Source organism: Lonchura striata, chromosome 5, assembly GCF_046129695.1.
Source record: "Lonchura striata isolate bLonStr1 chromosome 5, bLonStr1.mat, whole genome shotgun sequence".
Taxonomy (NCBI): Eukaryota; Metazoa; Chordata; class Aves; order Passeriformes; family Estrildidae; genus Lonchura; species Lonchura striata.
Window position 1 is genome coordinate 4,430,449 of NC_134607.1, and position 14,977 is coordinate 4,445,425.

Sequence of the window (14,977 nt, forward strand, 5' to 3'; positions counted from 1 at the left end):
GGTTTTGTAGATTCACAGGCTTCAGATTTCCTACATTTCTTTAGCATACTGAAGACCCCAAAATTATCTTTAGAAATAATACCTGAGATTCCCTTATATTCACACAACTTCACCAGCTGAAATAAAACAGTAAATACAGTGAGAGAGGGGATATACAGTTGTAAATACTTTCTTTAGACAAGAACAGAAAGTGCAATTCTGTTCTTTTCCAGGCTATAAATATTTCTACTAATTTCTAATAGCTGAAATGTAACTTTTCCACCCATCCTGGGAAAATAGAAGTCTCTTCATATTTGGAGCATGAGGATTAAAACAGGCAGTTTTTCTACTAATTCTGGAAAAACTTTTGAAGTTCAGAGACCAGATGGGGGAGACCACCAAGAGTGATTGAAAATGTTAACTAGAGGGCAGTACCCACAGAAACCTTTTTTTGGGGGAGCAAATCTACCTTAAATCCAGCAGTGATCGCAGGAATGCTGGTAACCAAGTGGGATTTTCCCAAAAAATAAGCAGCAGATGGCAGCAAGTGAGCACAGAGCAGCCTTTCTGGCAGTAGTTTAGCATTGGAATGTCTGGCAGTGTGAATAAAATGACCATCATGAGCAAAACGATCGCCACTCAAATTCTGGGCAGGTCTGAGTGCTCAGATTCACTCCTGCTATCAGAAGAAAAAGTTGTGTGAATACCAGGTCTCACTTTTGAAGCTTCTTTCTGCTGCTCTTACTTTGCCATCCCATGAAGGAGGCACAACTGGACCAGGGGATCAAACTACTCTCTGGAATCACTGACAGCCACTGCAATAACTGTCTGCTTTAAATCAGGATGCTGGTGTATGTTCCCTGCAAACTCTGCAATTTCCTATACATATTCCAATCTCTTAAAATTATGCTATTGTGCGATTATGTGCTTACCTGGACACAAATTCCAATCATATGCTGTACTACTAAAAAAGCCAATTTCTGTATTTAAGATTGTATTTTGCAGCTGTGTCTGCCTCAGCAGTGAAATAATCTGACCTGAGTTCAGTTTTGGACTTTTTCTTTGTTAGGAGTTTGAGATGGGAATCAGAAAAGGTTCCTAAGGCTATGAACTCTGGTAACAACTTGCAACATGCTAGCAAAATAGTTGAAGAGAATTAGATGCACTCGTTTAAAAGAAGCAGCCACTTAGACATTCAGTTCCCTTGGATGCAGGTTCAGGGTTTACAGTGAGACCTTCAGGAGTATTGCTACATCTACAGACCAGACCACAGCAAGAGGAAGTGCCCAGCCCACCAAAACCTTCCTGTCTTCTGCACTCATGCAGTCAGACATTTATTTGCTAACAATTCATTTCACTGATGCTTTATTCTCTTTGGGTGCATTTCTGCTATCTTGACATACAAAAGATTGTATTTAGAAAATGTCAGTTTGGGGCTCCATTTAAATGCTTGTGGCCTTGTAATGGCGAGCAATGAATACAAAGTAGTAATCCTGAACATTTTCCATAAATAACCAGCCTCTATTTAGTCACATAAAACTCATTTGTTTCTTAAACACCTGCTGCAACACAACCATTTTGCCGTTCAGCTCCAAGGGAAAATCAACTACTTTACTGACCACTTCTGACAAGCAAACAGACTAAATTGAGTGCAAAGAAAACATGCAATTGTACTTATCTTCCCTTCTGTCTGCTCTACTTAATCAGACCATCCCAGTATTTACAATAAAATACCCAGGTACTACCACATTTCGTTTTTCATTTAGGCTGGTAGCATTCCCCTTGTATTTCCAACAGATTGCATTGCTATGCAGGATATTCAACCTTCATCCTGGCTAAATCTTGCCATCACAGAAGTCACCAAAAGCTCCAGAGCTCTAAGAATCAGAAATTAAGCTGGAGGGAACTCAAGCTGCCTCCAGGCCAGCCCACGTTTCCTTCTTGCCCCTTATGGATGCTGATATTTGTGACAGGTAAAAAGTGTCTCAGCAGGAAAGATTCAACAATCTCCAGAGGCAATTCATGTGAAATTAGGAATTTTTCCTTCCACGTAATATGAATTCCGCCTGCTATGTAAGACCCACTCTATTTCTTATCTCCATTGGGATGGAGAACAGCTTACTACCTTCTACTCTGCAGAAAGCTTTTACATGCTTGAAGGCTTATGTGTTAGTCTTCTCTAAGACAAATTCCTACTCTCTTCCCTAATTTTAACAGCCTTCTATGATCGTTGTGTACTAATGAAAATGAACTACTGAGTATTTCAGAAGCGGCTTCTTGCTTCTCCCTCCCACTGTCCATAAAGCATCCTGTGTTAAAGCTCTCTTGTTAAAATGTACCATGGAAATGCTAAACACACTCTAGATTCATTTTACTGATTTTTTTATGACTGAGCACTTTTATGATGACCTGTTTTCATCTTTTGCCACTGCAAGTTTCACAGTGATTCTGCACGCTGCATGGTCTTAGAAGAGAAGCCTGATGTACTCATGTAAGCACTGGCTGTCATCATCTCTTGTGCAAGCCCTGGCCCTGCATGGAGCAAGGTTTTGGGAAGGCCCCTGTGCTGTGCCAGATGGAGTCTGTGCTGCTCTTACCCAGGATACAGGCAGAGTGCGTGAAGGGTCCGTCACTGGAATACAGACCGTACGTGCCCAGGTATGGAGAAACAACCTTCTGGATCAGGGATTCCAGCTTCAAATAATCTTCAGACACACCTTTCGATTCATGAACCCCCTGAAAAAGAGAAAATACCTGAGATGAGCAATGACCCTCCAATCACCAGCTCTCCTGGCTCACCAGGACAACCAGAGGAGAACAAGCATTTTCACTGAGTGCAAGCAAAGGGGCCCTGCAATGTGATCCTGATTTGCTGGTACAGCCGATTCCTCTTCGGTAAAGCCAAGAGATGTCAATCAGACCAGAGCTACTTCCAGGACATTTAAATCAAGTAAAGTACATCCTACCTAGTGAACAGCACGCAGGGAAGGACAGAGGACATAATCTGTAAAGAGGAATTAAAAATATCCCTGGATTTTTTTGCTATTGCAATCTTACAGTGACTTTCTGAAGGACTGCATCTGGTACCACAAGGTGTCACTGCCATCTCGGCAATACCAACAGCATTAAGAAAAAAGTGAAACTAAGACCCTCACAAATATTTCTTCCAGGATATTTTCAACAACCAATAGTTACAGTAAAGAAATTTGTTCTCTTTCCTCATCCATCCCCTGGCACCAATCATTTTCCAGGCAAAAGTCACATTATAATTAGCATGGTAAGAATCACACAAAAGGCAAAATGTTTATCTTTTAGCTGTTAACTCTGCACTACGACCCACAAACAGACTTGTTAGGCTGCAGAGGTGACAGAAAAAGCTTTGCAGAGTTGTAGTCTCCCTTCAGCTTACAGCTGCAGAGTGCGTGCTCCTGTGTGGTCTGAGCAGAGTCCTACACACTCTTGAGTAGGATACCTCTTGCAATATGGAGCAAATTCACACTTTCCATGTGCTCAACACATCATGTTGCAGAATTAAGATCCTAAATGCCATACTCAGCAAGAACTCTGCCAGAATTTAGAAGATTTCATAATGTGTTCCTGAGCTACAGTAAAAAGAAACTGATTTGGATGAAAGCCTCTGGAAAGCAATATAAAGACCAGATGAGTAAAGCTGCAACAGTTCCTTCAGCATGTGACAGGATCCTGACGTTCAGGATGTGTTCACAGCTCAGTGTGACTCACCAACCAGAGTCTAGAGGGGCTCAGATGTGTTTCTGAATGGATGACTCTACCCCCTGGTTGCTGCACTGCCTCATCACTTGATAAAAGTTTATGAATGGAAAATGAATAATGGCTAACAGAGAATTAAAATTTGGACAGAATCTGAACTTGGACAGAGTTTTAATTACAGTTCAGCAGTTTTTAAGTAACAAATCTCTGATGATGTGCTATGTCCTGAAAAACTTTGGGACAGCCACAAATAGAAATTTGAACACAAAGGCATATCCGGTAGATCCAAAAGCTTGCAAACATCAAAAGAACAGCAGAATGAGCCCACAGCTCTTCCACCAGGCAAAATTAACATTGAAATAATTTAGAAGACTTAATGAAAGTACACGTATTGTTTTCATTACGGGCCTATTGAGATCCGTTCTAGGCTCCTTGCTGGGATTTAGTCAAGCCTTCAGAAAGGCAGCATGCCTGCTGCCTTACTACATATTCACAAACCCATCATGAGCACATCAGGCAAAGGCCAGGCCTTAGGACATCCCATATCAGGCTCCCACACTAAATACCTCTGGAACTGGTCTCCTAAACATGACATATATGAGTGACAGAAGCCAGTGATAATTAGCATTTCTCATGCTCAGGCTTGGCTGTGGAGCTTTATTTACTTTTCTACCATTTTAGCATTTTTTATACTTGTGAAAGACAAGTAGCTAAATATCAGCTGTGGGGAAAGAACCCTGTCGTGTCACACGGCGGGGAACTGCGAGGAGTTCTTTTAAAAATGGATGGTCTAGAACGAAATTAAGTGAACCGAGACAACCTCGTATTTGAGAACTGTTTCTTGGTAACCAAAACTAAGAACAAGAAGAAAAGAAGTTGCCCTACTAAAGAGGGCTACAAAAGACAGAGAAGGAGGAAGGAAAATGGAAGAGGAATGGGGGAGAGAACAAGAGGGAGAAGGGAGACAGAGAGGGAAAGTGTCCTTACCTGGTGGCACCCTAACTCTGTCTGATTTCCTATCGGCTTTCAGGTCTGGAGAGTTCTTTTGGTTTTGAATTATATGTTCTAACGGACTCCCCAAAAGCCAAAGCTATATTCTGCATGGACAGCTGCTTTTGCACGAATACAGGGAGATTTCCAGCAGCTCTGCTGGGCTGGGATAGGCTCCCATGGTAAGCTGAGAGGATGGAGACTCGGCCCCCAAGCTACAGCCACCGAGACAACTCTCCATCACGGGGCCAGGGAGCTGTGCAGGGCACAGACTCCCCTCATCCCCAGCACTGCTGTCCCCGGAGAGCCCGCTGGCTCTCTGCTCCTGAGAAACACTCTCTTCTCGCAAAAACCCAACTCCCTCACCACCTGCATCTGCTTCTTCTTCAGTATTGCCCGCAACCTTCATTTCTGCTCTCTCAAAGCACTGTTCATCTCCACCTCTTTTTCATCGCAACATCTTTCAATTGACACCTTTGAAGTGAAGAGGCCACTGAATTCTACCATTACAGAGTAAAACCACTCAGTACTGACAGAGCCTGCTATTAGTTTTAGTCCTCAGTTCTGCATTCCAAGGGATACTTTTGAAAACACACTGAAAACTCATAAAATACGTGGCATTCACTGGAGCCAGGGCTCACTTCTGCACTGTGCCTTGGCACAAACACGCTCCATCACCTGTGACATCTCTCCTGCGTTGACCATTGTTCAAAGCTTTCCTGCAGGGGCCTGACAGAGCAACAGGAGCTTGCTGAGCTTCTGTCAGGGCAGGAGCATAACAGGGTGCAGATCCTGTCCTGACCCCACCAAAGAGGGGTTTTTCCTGCATTCCTTCCTGCTGTGACACTCAATGACAAACATCCTCTGGGCCTCTATGTTACCAAATACAAGTACTTCCCCAAGTTTAGCAAGCACAATTTCAGCTTTCCCAATCTAAACTTTCCATATGATGCAATGACACTGTCACTTATTTACTGAGAACCCCAGCCCACGTAGCCTAGAGAAGTGTCTGTTGGCTCAGAGCAAGCTTTAGGAGCCTGGAAGAAGCTTGTTTTGATTTAGATGCCAGGCCCAAGACTACATTTGAACTCTTGTCTCCCCACCAGAGGTTTCTAACCCATCCCCCGTGTCACATGTGCAACACCAAATTCAGCAGAAAAGCACTTCTGGGAGAAACTTAGGAATGGAGGAAAGTATAGTTATTATAAATGTTTCATATATCTGTATGTAAAGATAGATAAATAGCTAAATATGTACAGACATCTGTACACCCACCTACATCGGTATCTATATGAAATCCTTTTTAGACCCTTCCCCAAATTTGTGAGTGATTGGTGCTTATAGAGGCAAACAAAATAAACTTTTAAGTTAAGCCAACTTGGGTTGCTATTTGTGTCACAACAGTTTCTGAAAAAATTATGACAGGACTTACAAGTCACCAATAGTAATAATAATAATGGTAAGAAAGAATTTTGCTGTTATTTTGGCAGCTTATGCTGCTTCTTGTACTTACTGCTCAATGCCTTGCTATTTCAGTAGTTCACTATGAAGCAATAAAGCAAAAGCTTTAAGACTGGCTGCTTAGCTTACAAGAAGCTCTGTTACAATTTGGAGAAAAAATAAAACTTGGAGCATTATCAGTAAAACAGAGATTCTACCCATACCCATTAAAAATGCAGTATTTGCTCTGCAGACCTGCAAAAACTTACTTTAAAAGGTAACTGCGACCTTTCATAAACCCAGTCTCATTTTAGCAGAAGAGTTTCATGCTTCTCTGTGACTGTGAGATGTATCTATTAAATTCCTTTCAAAGGCCTTGCCTGACCTATTTACTTTGCAATTGAGAGCCAAAATAGCTCAATATCAAATATCTGCAAGCACCTTAGTACTTTTGGAAGAGTGGAACTGCTCGATCAAATCCTCACGCTGACCACACTGTTTCAAAATGCAACAATGAATTACGTCATTATGTCTCCATTTGGAAAGGATTATAATGTAAAATTATGACTCAAGAGCCTGCCCTACTCTGAAGGCATGGAGACAATGGGGATTTGAGTCCCCAGTATGTAACTACTGTTGCAAATGGAAGACATCTATCAAGAACAGAGACGTGCATTACTGCATGAGATACAGTGCCCAAGTCCCAGACTTCATTAACCTTAATTAAATGGTTTTGAAACCAAAATTTTTCAGTAGCAGTTCAACTGCATTAAAAGGGCCCTCCCTCTCTGTAAACGGTTTTGATACATAAACATGCAAGCACTCCCAGAAGGGCCACATCCTTAAGGACTGCTACTATATATTTACTTTATGAAGACACTGCCCCATCTGCTGGGTCAGCCACGCACACGGCCCCACTGCTACGCTTGAGTGTGGCACTGGAATAAAACTTTTCTTGTGTTTAGGAACAAAACCCCGTCAGTCAAATCCACAATCATTCCAGCAGCAAGTAGGGATGCACCAAACTGCTCGGGTTTCCATCCCTGTTTATTCTGGAAACTGACCACAAACTCCTACGGAGATTTTGAAGGGCACAAGGGCTTCTTGTGAAAGCACAAAGGAAAGAATAAATGACTAAACTGGTATGTTCAGAAGAATAGGTGGGAGGTTTGTACCTAAGCACATAAGGCCACAGCCTCCTTTTTCAACATGTACAATCGTAGAATCAGAGAATGGTTTGGGTTGGAAGGGACCCCAAAGCTTTTCTCATCCCATCCCCTGCAGGGACACCTTCCACTAGAGCAGGTTGTTCCAAACCCCATCCAACCTGGCCTTGGACAATTCCAGGGGTGGGGCTGCCTCAGCTTCTCTGGGCAACCTCTGCTAGGGCCTCGTCACCGTAACAGGGAAGAATTTCTTCTGTATGTAGGATTTCTTTAAGCTTTAAAGTCCTAAAGCAGAGGCCACCTCAGGCAGGCATTTACGGATGTAAAGGGTCCTTCTCAAAGGAAACTGTAAAACATGTTCAATGTTCATTAACCTTTCATATGCTGTTCACTGATTACGGAGTGCTTTGAAGAATTTTTAATTAACATAAATTTTAACCAAAAATATTGCAAAGCCATTGTTAATACTGTATGTAGGCACAGGGCACCTGACTTGTAAAGCTACCAGAAACCTAATCACTTCTGATAATATTTGCCACATTTTTTCTTTAAATAAATACATTTTAAGAAATCATCAAATGCCCCTGCTTTATTTTACCACGGCAACGAAATAAGCACAGTCACAAGCCTGTGCTTCTGTTTCCTATTACATTAATTTTTCCTACCCTGTTCCTCCCTCAAAGCAGTGAACGTGCAGGCAAAGTAATCCTGACATTGCTCCAGCTCTATGGAGGATACAAACCTGCCTGCAGCCTCTGTCCCTCTGCTACTAGGTAGTCCCTGCTGCACCCAGGTTCTTTATTCACCGTTGTAACAGAAATACTTGCATTTCTTTCTCTTAAAAAGACACCTAACATTTCACCAGATGGTATCAGCACTTCCAAGTGCCTGTAAACCAGACTCCCCAAGCCCAGCCCATTAGCAGCTGCTCTGTGAGTGGCAAGGAATCCAGAAATTAATTGCCTACCTTACACCGCTTCTCACCTGGTCTTGGCTACTTCCTTTCCTCAGGCTCTGGCAAGAAACCCAGACATGAATCAATTCCCCAACCACAATGACAGCCATGAAAAGCTATTTAGGCTGCTGACAGTTCGGCCCGTATCATTGGGCAGTCTGACTGAATTAGGATAGAGAATTTTAGGCTCCCCACACTCTTCTGAGCAGAGGTAGGGTGCGTTATGTTCCTGTCTTGTGGAAACCTGGCACGTGGCAGAATGGGAGTTGGGTTTGTGCATCCTTTGCTGCTTACTCCTCTCCTTACCCCAAAAAACTGGATGTGAAGCTGCAGATGTCCTTTTTACCTGTATTGGGGAACAAAGAGGTGGCAAATCCCCACCATTAATAGCCTGTGCAGACAGACCAACAATGAAATACAACTGTACTTTGGTAGCAGGGTGGGGGGCACAGCTTCAGTTCTGGCTGGACAGCTGCACACACATTGCCTCAAGTAGCTCCTCACTCATCTGAGTATGAGTATCATCAGGAACAACTATTAAACACCCAAACTGCTTTTAATTGACCAGCAGTAACTCAGTGTTTCGCTCAGTACTTATAAAAGGTCACAGTTCTGTGTTTTCCAGTTCTGACTAATAGTACCCACCACCTGTAACACCTAGAAGTGGCAATATTGCTCAGCTGCTTTTCACATCTCTCTTTAGCACATGCTATTAAGAGACCATTTACCTAATCAGTTACACATTGAAAAGTATCTCTAGTGTCTAAACGTACTCTAAAAACTGGATGCAATGGAGGAACTACTTCCTGAAACTTGTGGATGTGCTAAGTCAATGACTGGTCATTGACTAAAGGCTGGAGCACTCACCTTGAGCTTTAACACTTCAGCTGATCAGCATATGTACATGAGTAAGTATTGGTGCAAAGGATTGTCTTCTGCTTCAACTGACAAACTGCTGGATAGCTTTTAAATGAAAAAATAAAAAAGAATAAAATAAAACGTAATAAAATAAATAAAATCTGTATTCCTCCAGACCCAGGGGAACAAACAAGCCAGACCTTCTGGACCCAAGCCCCAAGCCCTGCCAGTAACACACACAGCACTAAGGGATGCACAGCATGGCTGGGTGCTTAGGTTACCAACTTCTGAACTCAGGAAAGAAAGGAGGAAAAGGCAAACTTCTGGATTATTTAACAAAGTAATTTCAGCAACGATCACTCTTGGTAACTTAATGGAACAGAGGAGCAAAGTCCTCTGCCCAGAGACAAGAAGTGACTGTGTATGGCTCAGCTCACGGCCACATAACACACTCTGACCTCAGTCTGCTGGAGCATCCTCCATATGGGGACAGCAGGGGCAACCTGGATGGCTGGACTCACCCTTGACTACCAGCAAAATGCTGAAACAGTCCTGACCTGGTGCTGTGCGAAAGGAAACACTGCCAGGAAGCATTGACGGGATCAGTTCTGAAAGCAAAGCGAGGTCCTGGCCTCATGCATTGCCCTGGTTTAACCACACAGGCAAATAGCTAAGAAATGTAACTATTTTCTGCTTAAAAGCCGCAAATTCCTTGGAGAAAAGGAAAACTCAATCTGACAGAAAGAAACACTCAGGCAATGGTGATAATCTGGCACATACTGGATAACAATCATTGCCCAAACGCTCCCAGAGAAAATTGAAATCAAAAGTCACAAGGCAGATGCAGAATAATATCTGCTGTGAAAATACATTATTCAGCCAGCACTGGTGGTGGAGACTTTTGGTGCAGTGCAATCTGCACACCCTGGTGACCACATATGCAGCAAGATGTGCTGCTTGGCATAGCCAAAGAGAGAGCAGCAGCCTTGCTTGGGAGGCATTTGGGAACCAGCGCCCTTACAGGTCAGAACTACTTGTTATGCCACTCTCACTGCATCGCAGCCTTCTGGAACTCGAGTAACACAGACCAGCCCTGCCTCGGGGCATGCAAGAAATCATACGGGGACAAGCTGCAGACAAATGGGCCACTAGTCCATGCCACATGCATCACCAATGGCACAGCATATGCTCCCGGTTACACTGTGGATCACATTCTGGATGGAGATCTGCAGTCCTCCATCTGCCTTAGAAGAGACAGATGCACACACTTTACAGCCAGTCATCAACTATTCCACCTTTACTACACAAGGGCTTTAGCAGACCTGCATTAACTTCATACTGCCTGGACATCTGTTCTCATGTGTTCAGAGGAGAAACGAGAGAAATATCTCACTGCTTGTTCCAAGGTTTTCTTCTCTTCAACTAAACAAGGCTCATGAGTGATACAGAAGGAATGAAGGAAGTATTTTTTTCTTGGAGCCCAACAATCAACCGACAAGACAACAAGGAAGCCTCTAGGGGACTTCTGACCACTGAGGTCATTGATATATTATTATTTTAGCAGTCATAAAATCACTTTTGTGATTTTCCTCTCCTTGTTTCTTGCCATTCCCCATTTGTCCATCCAGATACATCTACTCTCATGCATCAGGCTTCACAATCTGTAGTGCAGAGACCATGCTTTCACTGTGTTTATGCAGTGCTCATGCAGCAAGAAGACTCTTGTCTAGCAATGAGGGAGGCTTAGGGATATCTGGTGTCCAGTAGCACAAGCAGCTGACAGTTCTTAGCTCTTCCTCAAAAAAAATTTTATCTGTTTTATGCAACAGCCACTCCAAGTACAACTGCATTTTGCAAAGCACTTTTCTGACAGATTTCAGCCAGGCTAAATGATGGCTCTTCCTCTTGTCAGAGGAAGTATCCTTGCTTTTTGCTTTGCATTTGGATCAGAAAGGCATCAAAGCACAAGGCTCTGCCTAATGACTTCAAACCAGAGGCCTCTGGATCCACTCTCAAGAGCACGTTCCCTCTCTGGGTACCTGCCTTGTCCCACCACAGCTTCCACCTTCTTCTTGGTGGATGCCCATTCTCAGCCAAAGCACAGCCATGGCCAGCCACTTGGGGATCATGCCAAAGCCATAACTGGGGGCACTGGGCAGAGCTGCCCACACAGCTGGCACAATCTGGCACCTCACCGTACCCGTGTGCTACACAAGTTTTGCTGCCACTGCCGTGTAGCTCACTGGTAACAGAAGATTCACAACAGATAATGGTTTAAATCAAATAACGTGATCTGAGCCCTGCTCTACTAACACAATTATCTCTTTACCTTTTCATTGCTTGCAATAATCAGGTAGTGGCAAGTTAATGAATTTCACAGCACATGTCACATATCACCTGGTTACATAGTTGTTTCTTCTGCATCTGCAACAAAATTAAGGGTAAGACTGTGAAATTACTGATAGAAGGCAAGTAACAGTGCCTACTCACCATGGGAGAAAAGATGCACAGACACAGCTCGGCCACGGAAAGAAAATCTTTTGTGCCAGGAATGTTTACCAGTGCCAGGTGCTGGTAAGTACTGCTCAGGGTGCTGCTGGCACCTGGGATGGCTCAAAGCTCCATGGTTTGTGGCAACAGCCAAAAAGCACGTGCCACCTCCTGAGGACCTCCACCTGTAGTATCCTGGGCAATTCAAAAGCCACTATTCCCTTGTGCCTTTGTCTACCTGGAGTCATTCAGGGAAATAAAAATACACTAACTGAATTAAGAAGAGAAATCTGTTAAGATACATTATTCTTAGGCCTCTGATGGAGAATTGAAGCACCATTAATTGCCTTCCTTCCTGCTCCTTTAATTCTCAGAATGAGTGTCCATACAGACTTCTAATGAGGTTTAAGTCATCTTCCTTAAAGGTAGCTTAGTTTAACTTTCTTCTATTCCTCTTCTAGACAACTTATGAATTACAGTATTAAAGCACGCTGACTCAAAGGATTCTTGCACTGTGGGAACACTTCCTGCCCAGAGTTTTTCAACAGTTAAAATCTCTGTGCTATCTTTTATGCCAGATTTAGTCTACTAGCCCAAATGGGTCCACAAAAGACATCTGTATAGATGGATGCAATTAGTTAAAATCTTCTCCTTCTCTTACTCAACAAAGTTATAGGACTTGCAACAACATGCTAATTCAAGTTAAGAATTATTCTAGTGACTTCACTCTAGTTTGATAAGGATTAAGGATTTGCCTAGCAATGTGCTTGTACTAATTTTAAGAAACTTGTTTCATCACTAGAGGCAAATTCCAGGAGACATTTATTTTAATTTAACTAACTCTACCTGAAGACATACCTTTGGTTAAGTAACCAGTATCCTTCACAGAACTGACTTACCTAATATGAGGTACTCTTAAAATGCACCATAACTGTAATACCCAAAGGGAATCTACACTCTGCAAACTGCCTTCAAGAATAATTGTGTTTAATTGCTATGGACAAAGTTATGGTTGTGTTCTGAAGAACCATTCTTCTGCTAAAGATGAGGGACAAGATGCACATTTAAATTACTATGACACAGTGTGCATGAGACAGGGTCACATATATCAAAGAAAAACTACATCATTTTATGTTGCTTTCCTGTTTTTCCACTGCTTAGGTTTACAAAACTGGCAACACAAGGTGGTGTAAAATATACTGAGAGCTAGTTTTGGAGAGTACTCAATCTGAAAATAAATTCTCTTTTTAGGTGGCAATTGACTTCCACAGTCCTTAGTTACAAAGAGGGTCCACAGGAGTGCAGAACTGTTGAGGTCTGTGCTGCAGAAGCTTGGGCTATGTTGCAGTTACTGCTGAACCAGCCCCTGCCAGTCAGGAGTAAGCACCAGTGCTCCCCAATCTCTGCCCCTAGAGACAGCAACAACATGAAGAAACTAAAAATCAAATATGACAAGTACTCCTCATCAGATGCTATGCCTTGTTAAAAATCCCAGCAATACAAATTCATTCTGGGATAAGAAACCTGTATCAGTTTAACTTCTGGAAACTGCACTTGCTGATAGAGACAATAAATAAACTAGAAAAAGAGAGAACATCGCACAGAAATAAATGTATCTACAAAATCCTCTGAAGTGTGAATCTTGAGGGCCAGATTCTCAGGTTTGCATGTATGAACACAAAGCAACAGAGGGCTCTTCCCTTTGTGTCCTGGCTGCAAGATTTCTTACCTGACTTCATAGGCTGGTGCAAACCACAAAAACAAACCACCCTTTCACCAGGAAGGAAGAAAACATCCCAGTTTATGCACACCCCAGATAAAGTATAGGTTTTTGATAAGGTGATTTATATTTAAATAAGGTCTACACTATATTCATTTATTGGTTTCCTCTTTTTGTGCCTTCTAAACCAGGAACTCAGACAAAGGTAAAGAGAAACTAAAGGATGTGGAAACCTCACACCCACACCACTTTGTTCAACCCATGCTTCAGGTCTAAGAGACTTAGTAACAAAACCTCCCAAAAGCAACCACCACTTGTGAAAACTTGTGGCCAAAAAGAATTGACTACAACTGGCATCACAGTGTTACAGCACCTCTATAGCTGCAGCTTTTTGACAGCAAAGGGTATTTTGTTTTTAACCACTATGCTGTCCTTAGATTGATGTGTGGCTGCTGAGATGGAAAAACAGCACTCTCTGCATTTCTCTTTCAGATCTTGCAATGTACTTTTCCACTCCTTTAAAATTGAAGGAAATTTGCAGAAGTAACGAAAAGGTCACACTGGGCAGCTTATTTTATCTTCCTCAGCAGAGAGAGACAACGGGCAAGGGCGTTTGAATGGAGCACAGAGAGCCAAAGAGGAAACCACAGGTTTTATTTTTTTTCTTCAGAGCTTGTATTTAGTGAGGCCTCATCCCCCAGCATGAAAGATACTGTTATGTTTTGAGAGGCTTCCTCCCTCAGCACAAGAGGTATCGTGTTGTGCTCTTCTTGGATTTTCAAATATGCCAGGCCCCCCTGAGAGATTCTGTGAATTCAAATAAACCTGACATGAACTGAAAGATGCAGATGAATACTCTTTAATTCTTCTCTTTCAGCTTTCTCAGACCTCAGGGGAGATAGCTGGAGATAAGATGTTCTAGTTTCAGCAGCCAGGGTAATCTTTGACAACATACTTTGGGAAGCAAGTCGGATAGCGGTAGTTTTGTTTTTTGGTTCTTTTCTAAATTCTCCCTCTGCTTACCCCTCTCCCTCTAGTACCCTCATTTAACACAGCCTGAGCTCCTGTGCATCATTCAGTGCTGAAAAGCAGTTTTAGCTCTTTTCCTTCCTTCATCCAACTGCTCCTGAACTCCCTGCAACTTAAACAGGAGCATCCTGGAGGCACTTCGGTTTGTGCTGCCTGTGAACAGCCACAAAGGCTTAACATTTCACTTTGTGCTTTGTAACTGAGTCAGGCTGTGCTGTCAACTCACAGTTTGAGTGAGTTTCAAGCTGTGATAAAACTACCACTGACTGCCTGAACAGGAATATCATTCCTCCCAGAGTTCTCTCTTTCCCGAAAGATTGTTATTCCACCAGGTTACAGCATTAGTGAGAAGTAGCTCTACTGAACTGAAGAACCCAAGTCTAATAATTAACCTGAGAACTGATCTCTGCTCCTTTAAATGGAGCAGTTCCATTTGCTCTTTAAAAATTTTCCCTTTCTGTCCAATAAGGAAAGTGTCTTCTCCTGACAAAGTAGCAGAGCTTTTCCCCTCCATCCTGAGAAGCTAAAACATAATACCAGATGCACCCTGCATTAGTTCCCAAAGCTCTGCCACTTTAATCCAGTCTAACAGACTGGTGCATTTCAACCTCTGACATTACA

At 42.7% G+C, this 14,977-nt stretch overlaps 1 protein-coding gene across 6 annotated transcripts in view; it reads right to left on the reverse strand.

The window, feature by feature from the left end:
- The window catches only part of PRR5 (proline rich 5), a 91,607-nt gene that overhangs the window by 1,293 nt on the left and 75,337 nt on the right, over nt 1-14,977 (reverse strand). For all 6 annotated transcript variants that reach the window (XM_077783209.1, XM_021529971.3, XM_077783210.1 and 3 more), the window contains one exon: nt 2,577-2,715. In XM_077783209.1, coding sequence (XP_077639335.1) covers nt 2,577-2,715 — 139 coding nt within the window. The remainder of the gene's footprint in view (nt 1-2,576; nt 2,716-14,977) is intronic.